The sequence below is a fragment of the Scyliorhinus torazame genome, chromosome 5 (assembly GCF_047496885.1).
Source record: "Scyliorhinus torazame isolate Kashiwa2021f chromosome 5, sScyTor2.1, whole genome shotgun sequence".
Lineage (NCBI taxonomy): Eukaryota > Metazoa > Chordata > Chondrichthyes > Carcharhiniformes > Scyliorhinidae > Scyliorhinus > Scyliorhinus torazame.
The window spans coordinates 78149956-78164043 of NC_092711.1; the positions used below are offsets into that span (position 1 = coordinate 78149956).

At 46.6% G+C, this 14088-nt stretch overlaps 1 protein-coding gene across 1 annotated transcript in view; it reads left to right on the plus strand.

Moving 5' to 3' along the window:
• LOC140422634 (uncharacterized) overlaps positions 1–14088 on the plus strand; it is a 111967-nt gene that overhangs the window by 72654 nt on the left and 25225 nt on the right. Inside the window, exons 5-7 of the mRNA XM_072507638.1 lie at positions 2472–3414; positions 6475–6677; positions 7731–7833. Coding sequence (XP_072363739.1) covers positions 2472–3414; positions 6475–6677; positions 7731–7833 — 1249 coding nt within the window. The remainder of the gene's footprint in view (positions 1–2471; positions 3415–6474; positions 6678–7730; positions 7834–14088) is intronic.

Below are 14088 nucleotides of genomic sequence, written 5' to 3' on the forward strand. Positions count from 1 at the left end.
CTCTGGGGCCGCACTCGTGATTTCTTTGTTCTTTCAGGGTAGAGGGGTCAATTACTAGGGGGCATAGGTTTAAGGTGAGAGGGGCAAAGTTTAGAGTAGATGTACGAGGCAAGTTTTTTACGCAGAGGGTAGTGGGTGCCTGGAACTCACTACCGGAGGTGGTAGTGGAGGCAGGGACGATAGGGACATTTAAGGGGCATCTTGACAAATATATGAATAGGATGGGAATAGAAGGATACGGACCCAGGAAGTGTAGAAGATTGTAGTTTAGTCGGGCAGTATGGTCGGCACGGGCTTGGAGGGCCGAAGGGCCTGTTCCTGTGCTGTACATTTCTTTGTTCTTTGTTCTCTTTGTTCTTTGGAAGGTATAAGGTTTGTCTGTTCTGTCTGTGAAGGAAGATTTCTAGTCTCAGTGTGACTGGAAAAGCCCCGAGATTCACAAACCCTGGTTAGACCAAACCCGGAGAACTGTGTTCAGTTCTGGACAACAAACCTGAGGAAGGATAGAATGGCCTCGGAGGGAGTGTAGCACAGATTTACCTGAGTGATATCTGAACCGTCCAGGGTTAAATTACAAAACGAGATTACCCAAAAGAGTCAGAGATATGATGGCACAGAGAAGGGCATTCGGCCCATTGAATCCTTGCTAGATCTGGAGCAATCCAGTCAGTCCCATTCTCCTGCTCTGTCCCTGTTTCCTCGCAGGTTTATTTCCCTCAAATGTCTATCCAATTTCCTTTTGAAATCAAATGATTCATGTATCTATTTTCAAACGCCCTCCTAGGCAGCAAGAATCAGGTAATTGTCGCTCGCTGTGTAAAAACATATATCTCATATCACCTCATATCTCCTGTACCTTTTACATACAAACTCGGAACAGGCCACTCGGCCCCTCGAGCCTGCTCAGCATTCAATAAGGTTGCGGCTGATCTCATTCTAACCTCAACTCCACATTCCTGCCTACCCCTGATGACCTTTCACCCCCTTGCCCATCAAGAATCTATCCAGCTCTGCCTTAAAAATATTCAAGGACTCTGCTTCCGCTGCCTTTTAAGGACGCGAGTTCCAAAGTCTTACAACCCTCAAGAGAATAAAAAATCCTCATCTCCATCTGAAATGGGTGACCGCTTATTTTGCAACAGTGACGCCTCGTTCTACATTCTCCCACAAGAAGAAACACCCTCTCCACATCCACCCTGTCAAGACCCCTCAGGATCTTATATAGATCAATCCAGGTTTTACCCAAAACTTTAAATCTGTGTCCCGGCTGCTTGTACGATCAGTGAATGGAAACAGAGTTTCTTTGTCCACCTGATGCAAATCTGGCATAATCTTGTGTCCCTGAATCAAATCTCCCCTCAACTTCCTTTGTTGGAACCATTCTGGTAAATCTCCTCTGCACCTTCTCAAGAACCTTCCTATTCTTCCTGAAGAGTGGTGACCAAAGCTTTAGAAAGATTCATAGAATGGAATTAGAACCATAGAATTCCTACAGTGCAGAAGGAGGCCATTCAGCCCATCGAGTCTGCACCAACTCTGAAAGGGCACCCTGCCTAGGCCCATACCCCTACCCTGTCCCTGTAACCCCATAGCCCCACCTAACCTGCACATCCCTGGAGACTAACGGGCAATCTATCAAGCCCAATCCACCAAACCTGCCCTTCTTTTGACTGTTGGAGGAAACCTGAGCACCGGGTGGACACTCTCGCAGACACTGGGAGGAACTCCACACAGTCACCAAGGCCGGAATTGAACCCGGGTCCCTGGCGCTGTGAGGCAGCAGTGCTAATCACTGTGCCACCAGAAGCATAGTTTTGGTATCAATATTACTGTTTATGACGCTCAAGATCGAGTTTGCTTTGCCATCTATTCTCTTTAATCTGACTTGTAGATATACAAAATCCCTCTTCACCTCTTCCTCTCTCCTCCCAAAGAGGCCAGTTGGGTTTTTAATAATAATCCAGCAGTTTTCATGGTCACTTTTTCCCAGTGCCGGCCCCACAAATGACCAGATTCATTCAGCTCAATTTCACCATCTGCCTTTGTGTTTTGTGGGTTCTCTCTCACTCCCTATTTTCTGTTTTAAATCAATTTAACAGGGTGTTCGAAGGGGAGGCATCAAAGTCCGGAAACTCAAACCAAGCATCACATCAGGATCTGACAGAGTCCTCAATTTATCATATCCTGAATATCATTGGAATATCATTGAACATGGAAGGAAAAAGCATTGTTCACAGTGGGGAGAAACCGTACTCGTGTTGTGTGTGTGGACGAGGATACAGTCAATCGTCAGGCCTCACAAGCCACAAATGCAGTCACACTGAGGAGAAACCGTGGAAATGTGCGGACTGTGGGAAAGGATTCACTTCCCCATCCCAGCTGGAAACTCATCGACGCAGTCACACTGGGGAGAAACCATTCACCTGCTCCAAGTGTGGGAAGGGATTTACTATTTCAGCCAACCTGCTGAGTCACCAGCGAGTTCACACTGGGGAGCGACCATTCACCTGCTCACAGTGTGGGAAGGGATTCACCACTTCATCCAACCTGCTGAGTCACCAGCGAGTTCACACTGATGAGAGACCGTTTCAGTGTTCAGATTGCGGGAAGTGCTATAAAAGTTCTGGGGAACTGATTCGCCATCAACGTGTTCACACTGATGACAGACCATTTAGGTGCTCTCACTGCGGGACTGGGTTCAGGCGATCATCTGACCTCGCTGTACATCAGCGAAGTCACACTGGGGAGAGGCCATTCGCCTGCTCCAAGTGTGGGAAGGGATTCACTCGGTCATTAAACCTGAAAATGCACCAGCGAATTCACACTGGGGAGAGACCATTCACCTGCTCCAAATGTGGGAAGGGATTCACTCGGTCATCCAACCTGCTGAGTCACCAGCGAGTTCACACTGATGAGAGACCGTTCCAATGTCCAGACTGCGGGAAGTGCTATAAAAGTTCTGGGGAACTGATGAGCCATCAAGGTGTTCACACTGACGAGAGGCCGTTCAGGTGCTCTCACTGCGGGACTGGGTTCAGACAATCATCTCACCTCACTGTACATCAGCGAATTCACACTGGAGAGAGGCAATTCGCCTGCGCACCCTGTGGGAAGGGATTCACTCAGTCATCTGACCTGCAGAAGCATCAGCGAGTTGACACTGGGATGAGGCCATTCGCCTGTGCCAAGTGTGGGAAGGGATTCACTCAGGTATCCAACCTGCGGACACACCAGCGAATTCACACTGGGGAGAGGCCATTCACCTGCGCCAAGTGTGGGAAGGGATTCACTCAGTTATCTGCCCTGCAGACACACCAGCGAGTTCACACTGGAGAGAGGCCATTCACCTGCTCCAAGTGTGGGAAGGGATTCACTCAGTCATCCAACCTGCAGACACATCAACGAGGCCACAAGTAACCACAGTGATTGGATTTTGCTGTTACTCACATTGAGACTGAACCATGTTAATTTGGCTCTCTCTCTGCTGATAACAATTCCAGCCCATTTTACAGGGGCTAATATTCTGGCTAAAAGTCAAATAAATTAGATTTGTGTGAAATATGCAGTGTGCTGGAACTTTTTAATATCTTTGACACAAGTTAGTTCCTTTTGAAGTACTCTCGCTCTCCCCTGTCTCTTCCATCCTCACCTCCAACAAAAAGTGTGAGGAGCTTGTGGAGCTTCTTTGTGACTGAGATTGAGTAAATCCGATCAGCCGCCTCTGCTGCTTCCCTCCCTTCCACGAGCCCACCGGACCAAACTGTCTCTAAATTTCATCCTTTCCCGAGCCCTGAACCCACATCTTTCTCTAGTTTCTTTCCCATCTCCCCTCATGCCCTCTCAGAGCTCATCTTGTCCATGAGACCCAGCTCCTGCTCCATCGACGCTATTCCCACTGAGCTACTGACAGCCAACTACCCTGTGTCCATGGATATTGTCAACATTTCTCACACTTCAGGTACTGTCCCTCTGTCCTTCAAATCTGCCATCATCACCCCCTCAATAAAACAAACACTTGACCCTGCCATCCTTACAAATTACTGCCCCATCTTCAACCTCCCTCTCCTCTCCAAACTCTTTGAACATGTTGTCACCTCCCAAATCTTGCCCATCTTTCCCAGAACTCCCATGTTTGACTCCCTTCAATCAGGTCTCCGCCCTGTCACAGTGAAATACAAGAGACAAACAGAATCTTACCCGGAGAGAAAGACAGACAATCCGGGAGCTTGGATACAAGGGTGGCACGGTAGCACAGTGGTTAGCACTGTTGATTTTCAGCTCCAAGGATCCGGGTTCGACTCCCGGCTTGGGTAATTTTCAGTGCGGAGTCTGCACATCCTCCCTGTGTGTGCATGGGTTTCCTCCGGGTGCTCCGGTTTCCTCCCACAGTCCAAAGATGTGCAGGTTAGGTGAATTGGGCATGATAAATTGCCCTTAGTGTTGGGCGGGGTTGCTGGGTTGTGGGGATAGGGTGGAGGTGTGACCTTTGTTAGGGTGCTCTTTCCAAGGGCCGGTGCAGACTCGATGGGCCGAATAGCCTCCTTCTGCACTGTAAATTCTCCTTCTGCACTGTAAATTCTATGATATCTATGAAATTCTCTTATTCTTTTTTAAAAATATATATTTATTAAGAATTTTTTTAAACAAAACTTTTCACCCTTACAAACAAACCCCCACCCCCCCCCGTAACAAAAAGAAAGCTCACATAGCAAGACATGAACATGGTAATTCGATATGATACAGAGCTTTGTACATTGGATTCCTCCCGTACATGTCAGTTTTCCGGCTCATTCATGTATTTTCTTGCTCGAATGCCCCCCAAATAAACCTCTCTTCCCCCTCCCTCCCCCCCCCCCACAAAAGATATCCCCCCCTCCCCCCAGCCTCCCCCTCCCCCCAGCCTCCCCCCCCAGCCTCCCCCTCCCCCCCCAGCCTCCCCCTCCCCCCCCAGCCTCCCCCTCCCTCCCCCCCTCCCCCTCCCCTTTCCTCCCCCCCTCCCCCTCCCCCTCCCCCCTCCCCTGCTCCCCTCCCCCCCCTCCCCCTCCCCCCCTCCCCTGCTCCCCCCCCTCCCCCCCCCCTGCCCTCCCCCCCCTGCCCTCCCCCCCCCTCCCCCCCCCCCCCCCCCTGCCCTCCCCCCCCCTCCCCCCCCGGGTTGCTGCTGCTGCTGACCGACCTTCATCTAACGCTCTGCGAGGTAGTCTAGGAACGGTTGCCATCACCTGTAGAACCCCTGCGCAGACTCTCTCAAGGCAAACTTTATCCTCTCCAACTTGATAAACCCTGCCATATCATTTATCCAGGCCTCCACGCTGGGGGGCTTCGCCTCCTTCCACATTAACAAGATCCTTCGGCGACTAGGGACGCAAAGGCCAGAATGCCGGCCTCTTTCGCCTCTTGCACTCCCGGCTCATCCACTACTCCAAATAGTGCTAGCCCCCAGCCTGACTTGACCCGGACTTTCACCACCTTAGATACTGTTCCCGCCACTCCCCTCCAGAACCCCTCCAGTACCCCTCCAGTGCCGGGCATGACCAAAACATATGGACATGGTTTGCCGGACTTCCTGAGCACCTCCCACATCTGTCCTCCACCCCAAAGAACCTACTCAGCCTCGCCCCCGTCATATGCGCTCTATGAACCACCTTAAATTGTATCAGGCTAAGCCTGGCACACGAAGAAGAGGAATTAACCCGACTTAGGGCATCAGCCCATAGCCCCTCCTCAATCTCCTTCCCCAACTCCTCCTCCCATTTACCCTTCAGCTCCTCTGCCAACGACTCCCCCTCTTCTTTCATCTCCTGGTATATCGCCGACACCTTGCCCTCTCCGACCCATACACCCAAAATCACCCTATCTTGAATCCCCTGTGCCGGGAGCAACGGGAATTCCCTCACCTGTCACCTCACAAACACTCTCACTTGCATGTACCTGAAAGCATTTCCCGGGGGTAGCCCAAACTTCTCCTCCAGTGCCCCTAGGCTCGCAAACGTCCCATCAATGAACAGGTAAATTCTCTGATTCTATGAGGTGAGATTGTCCTTTCTGAGCTCCAGCCAGGTGATGTTAACCACTTGGGCTGGAAACACAAAAATGTACAACGTGTTTAAAACAGCTGATTTATTTCACCAATATCTAGAATGTTAAACTCCAGTCCCTTCGAGGTTATTATCATCAGAAACAAACTCCAACTATCAGAGTAAAAACCTCAAAAGTTCTAGTGCAGATAGAGGCCATTTGGCCCATTGTGTGAGTGCTGGCTGAAGTGGAGCTATTCTGCTTAATCCCATTTTGCAGATCTCAGTCGATTGTCCTGTATATCCCAGTCCTTCAATTGGATATCCAAGACATTTATTTTAAAGTGATCAGGATTTCTGCTTCTTTGACCCTATCAGACAGTGAGTTCTAGATTCCCACCGCTGAAATGATGACCTCCCAGAAGCCATAGCTTTGCCAAAAGAAGTATCCATTCTAAAGTGTAAGGCCCATACTCAAGACAACACTACAGAAGCACAAGGAAACGCCCTTGCAGACCGAGTAGCAAAGGAAGCTGCCTCCCAGTGGGATTCTTCAGCAGAACCAAGACACATCTACAAATTGGGAGTGACCGATTTATTACAAGATCTACGTGAAATGCAACATGACTCGGCACAAAGAGAAATGGTCATGGTTAGACTCAGGTATCCAGTTGTATGGTGATGATATTTGGAGACAAGTTCAGACTGATAAACCAGTTGCACCACAGGCACTGATGCCATTTCTGGCCCAACAGATCCATTCATGGGGACAATTAGCCCCAGGACAGATGATGGCTCAATTCCAGAAAAGTTGGTGTGGCAAAGATTCAAAAAACATGCACAATTGGTATCAAACCGCTGTGTAACCTGTCAAAAGAACTTACGACCTATAACATCAATGCCTCAGCTAAAAGCTGCCCCTGCAGGACCATTCCAGAACATACAGGTCAATTACATCACCCTTCCTACATGTCAAAGATACACTGACATCCTTGTAATAGTGGATACGTTCTCTCGATGGGTCGAGGCTGCTCCAGCCAGGAGGGCAACAGCCAACCATACAGCCAAAGTTCTGTGCAAAGACTATATTCCCAGATGGGGAGTACCAGCTAGCATTGATTCAGACAATGGAACCCACTTTACAGTTGCTGTTTGCCAGGAGGTGTGCAGGTTACTGAACATCGATTGGAATCTACACTGCCCTGATCATCCAGAATCATCAGGACAAGTGGAACGCATGAACCGGACTTTAAAAGAACGATTGTCCAGATACAATCAAGAAGGCAGGAATTGGATTCAAGCCTTGCCACTAGTTTTGTGCAAACAGAACCACAGGCCTAAGCCCATTTGAGGTCATCACTGGCAGACCCATGTCCCTGCCAGGAACTATTGACTTAAGAAAGGCAGACTGTCATCTGATGAGTTGATGCTTTACTTAGTTATTGTCAAAACTTAACAAATGCTGTCAGGTGTTGGCGGCGTGGGGCGATCCTCCTGAGGGGGGCCACAACTTGGTGCCCGGCGAATCCGTTTACAGCAAACAAATTCAGCGCGAACCGTTAGGAGCCAAGTGGGAAAGCCCCTACCAGATATTACTCACAACCCAATCAGCCGTGAAACTCCAAGGAAATAAATCATGGCTTCACGCGTCACATGTGAAGCGCGCGTACCAAAATCAGAATCTGTAAAATTGTTTGCCATAATATTGATTTTCAGTTACATGTTTGGCCCAGCAGGCCTTACCCAGGAGTTCAATGTTAACACGTTCCTTTACATGTCCTATACCTATGCCAGAGACTTTAATGTCTCTGAGTACTGGGTATGTTCTTCTATTCCTACCAATTCCCAAGCAGGTATCCCACTGCAGCCTGTTCCTTTTACTTTATCCCAAATGGCAGAATGGTACATTTTCCAAAATCCCGACTCTTTCCTTCCCCAATGTGGAGACACCAGAACCAAAGAAATGATAAACGATGAGGTTCAGAGATGGCGATCTGCAGGCCTCCCATTAAACACTTTCAAGGGTTGGTATCAACATGTCTGTGATCGGAAACAGAAACCACCCCAAGTAACCTTCCCAACTGGGACCATATGTTTAATCGGCTATAATCATAGAGCTTGGAATGCGGGACACAGTAAATGTGAATATTATTTGGATGTGAGTGCCAGTACACAGTGCACTCATGACACAAGAAAGGTCTATGGACATGAAGGGAATCCCATCGACTTTAAAGGGCTATCTGATCACACCAATGGGACAAATTGTACAGAACGTTGGTCCCCACAAGTGGTTGCCCAATATTCTACCTATCATGTCACCTATTACATCTGCGCTAATACTGCATACCCTTGGCTCCCAATGAGCTTGAGAGGAGCGTGCTATTTCTGATTCATTGTCCCCTTCATCTGCCATTCCCTTTCCCTAGCCGATGCTATAAATGCAGACTCAAAACATGGACCTCTCATCCCACAGTTTGAGAAATATCAACCTACCACTATCATCATGAGATCTAAACGCGAGATCACAGGGGCTGAGAAATTCTTTTCTGCTCTCATCCCTGCCTATGGCGTCATTGTATTGACCAGAGAATACATTAAATTGGCCGCACCTTAGAGAAAATAGCCAATGACACTGCCCGAACCTTAAATAGCATTTCAGCCGAGATGCTAGCCATTCGAACTGTGGCTTTACAGAATTGGGTGGCACTTGACTATTTGCTAGCCGAAAAAGGTGGCACCTGTGCCCTGATTGGTGCAGAGTGTTGCACCTACATCCCAGTGATCAGAATAAATCAAAAGCTTCTCAGCACATATTCAAGAGGAAGTTGGGAAACTTTACCAACCCTCTGACACCACTCTTTGGGGATGGCTCTCTGGATGGGTGGGTGGCACAGGAATTTCTATCATTCAGGGATTTCTCTGATTGTTCATTTTTGGACTTGTCATTTACATAGTGGGTCTTGCTGATCAGATGCATTGGCCAATGTATGGCTACCCATAATACCCCAACAATCAAAGTGGTTCATAGTGGTCCAACTGCACCACCAGCCCAAGACATTGAACAAGGCTCCTACTATTGAACTTTTATTGCAGCATTATTACCCAATTATTACTGCAATCATATAATCAATTTCCATTATTACTGAATTGTTATTGTACAGTATAATTACTTTTTTGAATAAAATACTTCCAGAATGCTTGTAATGCTTGCAAAGCTTTGCCCGCTCCAGTGTTGAAGGCTGTTCTCAAACAAGTGAACCATTCACAACAATGTGAATGAGTTCCTCCCCGCGCTTACTTCTATCCTGTCGCATTTCTTCCTTAATTTCAATGCGTTATTTTGATTCATCTTATTAATCTTTAGAAGAATCAAAAGGGAGAAGACTGAGAGAAATTGGCTTTTCTAGTTAGCTAGAGATGATAAAGGTAAAAGGGTGAAGTGAGAACTCATTTAGCATATTAAGCATTATTTGAGTGCAACAGTAGCTGGAAACCCATTAAGGGTTAATACAGATCATACACTTTCATTTTCTTTCATCAAACCTAGATTTTAACATTTGCAAATTGCTTGAGACAAGCAAGGTCAGTGACACCAACTAGCTAAAAGACCCCATTGTATGCTGCTGCTTTTCCAGCACAGCTGTCCCGTTTCCATGGTAATAGACAGTCTGAGGTCATAATGCTCTGAAGGCTGTGTTTTTTCAATAAATGTTGAGATGCAGTTGTCGATAATTTGGAGAATTGGCAAGCGATGGAATGGGAAAATTACACCAACATATTCACATACCTAATCTCTTGAATTGATGGACAGACACTTTGGTCGAATTGATTAATTATAAATTAGTTAAAGCCAATCAGCAGTAAAAAGAAGGCCAGACTTTGAGATAACAATTCTCTTAAGAATCACTTACCGGAATGGAAAAGTGCTTCTGTTGCTCTGTTCTGTTTCTCTTCTTGCTCACTCCATCTATATTTCTGAAACCTTTGCTGCTCGCTGTGCTTAGATTATCATAGAATTTACAGTGCAGAAGGAGGCCATTCGGCCCATCGAGTCTGCATCGGCTCTTGGAAAGAGCACCCTACCCAAGGTCAACACCTCCGCCCTATCCCCATAACCCAGTAACCCCACCCCACACTAAGGGCAATTTTGGTCACTAAGCGCAATTTATCATGGCCAATCCACCTAACCTGCACATCTTTGGACTGTGGGAGGAAACCAGAGCACCCGGAGGAAACCCACGCACACACGGGGAGGATGTGCAGACTCCGCACAGACAGTGACCCAAGCTGGGAATCGAACCTGGGACCCTGGAGCTGTGAAGCAATTGTGCTATCCACAATGCTACCGTGCTAATTGCAATTGCCCAGTTATTTTATCTGGTGTATTATGATTTGAATGAAAACTCAACTTCTATATTCATGAAAGACAATTAATCTGACTAGCTTGCTGCAGGGCTAGTTCTTTCTAAATTTTGTATCAAAAACAAGTTTTCCAGTGGCACAGCTGACAAATAAAGTTCAACTGGATTTTGCCAAAAAGCACAGACTTGATCTCTGTTATTCGGGAACTGAGAAGGGATAACGCATATCCAGGGTTCTGAATAGATACAGAGATCCATTATCCCCCTTCCACTCCCAATCCTCTGCTAATTACTTTAAATCTAAACCCCTTGGTTATTGATCTGTTAATGAAATAGATCCTTCTTATCCATTCTATCCGGGCCCCTCATAATGTTATACACCTCAGTTAATCTCTCCTCAGCATTCTCTGTTCCACAGAAAACCACCTCAGCCTCTCCAATCTTTCCTCACTGGTAAAATTCTCCATTTGTGTCAACATCCTCGTCAATCCCCTCTGCATCCTCTCTAGTATGAACACATCCTGTAATGTGGTGACCAGAACAGTACTCAGTAATGCAGCTGTGGTTTAACTAGTGTTTTGCATAGCTCCAGTATAACCTCCCTGATCTTATATAAAAACAGAAAATGCTGGAAATACTCAGCAGCTCTGGCAGCATCTGTGGAGAGAGGGGTTTCAGGTCTTTACTCCAATGGACATTTCTGGGAATATTCCCTGCTCTAGTACTCTGTGTCCCTGTGAATAACAAAGTATCCTCTCTGCCTTTACAATCACTGTATCTACCTCTCCTGTCACCTTCGGGGATCTGTGACATGCACTCTTATGCCTCTCTGTCCCTCTACACCTCACTATCATACCATTCATATTCTTTCCCTTTGCCGTGTTTGTCCTCCCCAAATGTATTTATTACCCCGCGCTTCTCTGGATTGACCTCAGTTTGCTACTTTTCTCGCCCGCTGATCAGTCTAATGATGTCTTCCTGCAGTCATTACAGCCTTGGTTCAAACATGCACAAAAGCACTGAATGCCAGAGGTGAGGTGAGAGTGACTGCCCTTGACATCAAGGCAGCATTTGACCGAGTATGGCATCAAGGAGCCCCAGCTCATCTGGAGTCAATGGGAATCGGGGAACACTCTCCGCTGGTTGGAGTCGTACCTGGTATAAAGGAAGATGGTAGTGGTGGTTGGAGGCCAACCATTTCAGCTCCAGGACATCACTGCAGGAGTTCCTCAGAGCAGTGTCCTCGGCCCAACCATCTTTAGCTGCTTCATTAATGATCTGCCTTCATCATAAGGTCAGAAGTGGGGATGTTTGCGGATAACTGCACAATGTTCAGCACCATGCGTGACTCCTCAAATAATGAAGCAGCCCTTGTCCAAATGCAGCAAGACCTGGACAATATCCAGGCTTGGGCTGATAAGTGGCAAGTTACATTCGTGCCACACAAGTGTCAGGCAATGACCACCTCCTCCAAGAGAGGATCTAACCATCGCCCCTTGACATTCAATGACATTACCATCGCTGAATCCCCCACAATGAACATCCTGGGGGGTGCCATTGATCAAAAACAACTGGACGAGCCATATTCGCATTGCGGCTACCAGGGCAGGTCAAAAACTAGGAATTCTATAAAGGGTAACTCATGTCCTGACCCCCCCCCCCCCCCCCCCCCCCCCCCCCCCCCGCCAAAGCCTGTCCACCATCTGCAAAGCACAAGTCAGGAGTGTAATAGAATACTCTCCACTTGCCTGGATGAGTTCAGCTCCAACAACACTCAAGAAGTTCAACAGCATCCAGGACAAAGCAGCCCGCTTGATTGCTCCTCCTCCACAAACATTCAAACCATCCATCACCGACGAACAGTGACAGCCATGTGTACCATCACCAATGTTCCTTAGTCAGTACCTTCCAAATCCATGACCATGATCTGGAAGGCCAAGAGCAGCAGATCACTGGGAATCCCGCCACCTGGAGGCTCCCCTCCAAGTCACTCACTACCTTGACTGGGAAATATATCACCGTTCCTTCGCTGTCGCTAGGAGAAAATCCTGGAATTCTCTCCCTAACAGCACAGTGGGTGTACCTACACCTGAAGGACTGCAGCGGTTCAAGAAGGAAACTCCCCACCACGTTTTGAAGGGCATCGAGGGATGCGCAATAAATTCTGGCCTAACCAGTGAAGCCCACATCCCATAAATTAATAATAAAAGTCTGCAGCTTTCTTGCTCACTGTCAAAAAGAGGACCTAAATGACTTAATCATGTCCCCAGGTTAAAGTCTAAAGCATTGATATAGAACTCAAGAAGCACGGAATCATGTCCTGGGAAATCTAGAATCCCACTGGAAATACTCCACGAATCACAAACATACCTCTCGACCACTGCCCTTCTTGCTGCTCCAGCTGATTCACTTCCTGCACTTGTGATTGTTCTGGACATGAGAAGTATCCTGGTTTCCCACGTGGAGCAGGACTGGAATCCCCGGCCAGGTCTTTAGTTATTTGATTAGTTGACTTAAACAAAATAAATTTAAGATTAAAATAAATAAAGATTCATCAGCTTCTCACTAATCAGTTTCTTCCATTGAGCTGAAGTCACCTTACTTTTATCAGGAATTCACTGAAATGTTTTTGTGAATTGTTTTTTAAAATAAATTTAGAGTACCCAATTCTTTTTTTTCCCAATTAAGGGACAATATAGTGTGGCCAATTCACCTACCCTGCACATCTTTGGTTGTGGGGGTAAAACACAGGCAGACACGGGGAGAATGTGCAAACTCCACACGGACAGTGACCCGGGGCCAGGCTCGAAACCAGGTCCTCAGCGCCTTCAGGCAGCAGTGCTAACCAGTGTGCCACCATGCCACCCTTTTTTGTTGATTGTTAATATCTAAACCTCGCAAATGATTAATTGACTGAAAAATTCAGATGTCTTCACTCTGACAATCGCAACTTCATCTTTATCCCCTAGATTTGATGAATGGACCACGTACTGTAATTCTATGAACGATGATCAGATTGATTTTAGTTTTGTGATAATTAATGAATCATCTCACTTTATCATTGATGAATGCAGTGACCAGGATGTGCTCTCCACAGGACTGGGATGCCCTGTCATTGCCTTTATTTATTCCATTATTAACTGACTGAATCAACAATAAACTTCTGGTTAAAATAAATAAAGATTCATCAGCCACTCACCAATCAGCTCGTTCCATTTGCCTGAAGTCACGTAATTTTTATCAGGAATTAACTGAAATGATTTTCTTCATTTTTGTTATATAAACAGTTTGGATTTTAACTTAATGAAGAATTCAGACTTCTTTACTGTTATAATCGCTTGTCATTCAGCTTCAACTTTATCCCCAAGATTTGATCAATTGAACACTGACTGCAATTATATAAATTTATACTAATTAATGAATCATGACTTATAGTTCATTAATACAGTGACCGCAATGCTTCTCCATTCTCTCACTGTACTCTTCGTGTTTTATAAAGTTCTAGCATAATCTCCTTGCTGTTATATTCCAGGCCTCATCCAAGAAAGGATTCTTGGCTGCCTGATCGATCTATCCAGCTACCTGTGAATAGGCACTCCAATGCCTCCCTGTTGCTCACCAGTTCTAAGTCTCATCCTATTTATAGTTCATTCACTTGTCTTGTTTTCACTCTGAAATTCATTATCTCTCACCGTTTGTAGCACAGTGGTTAA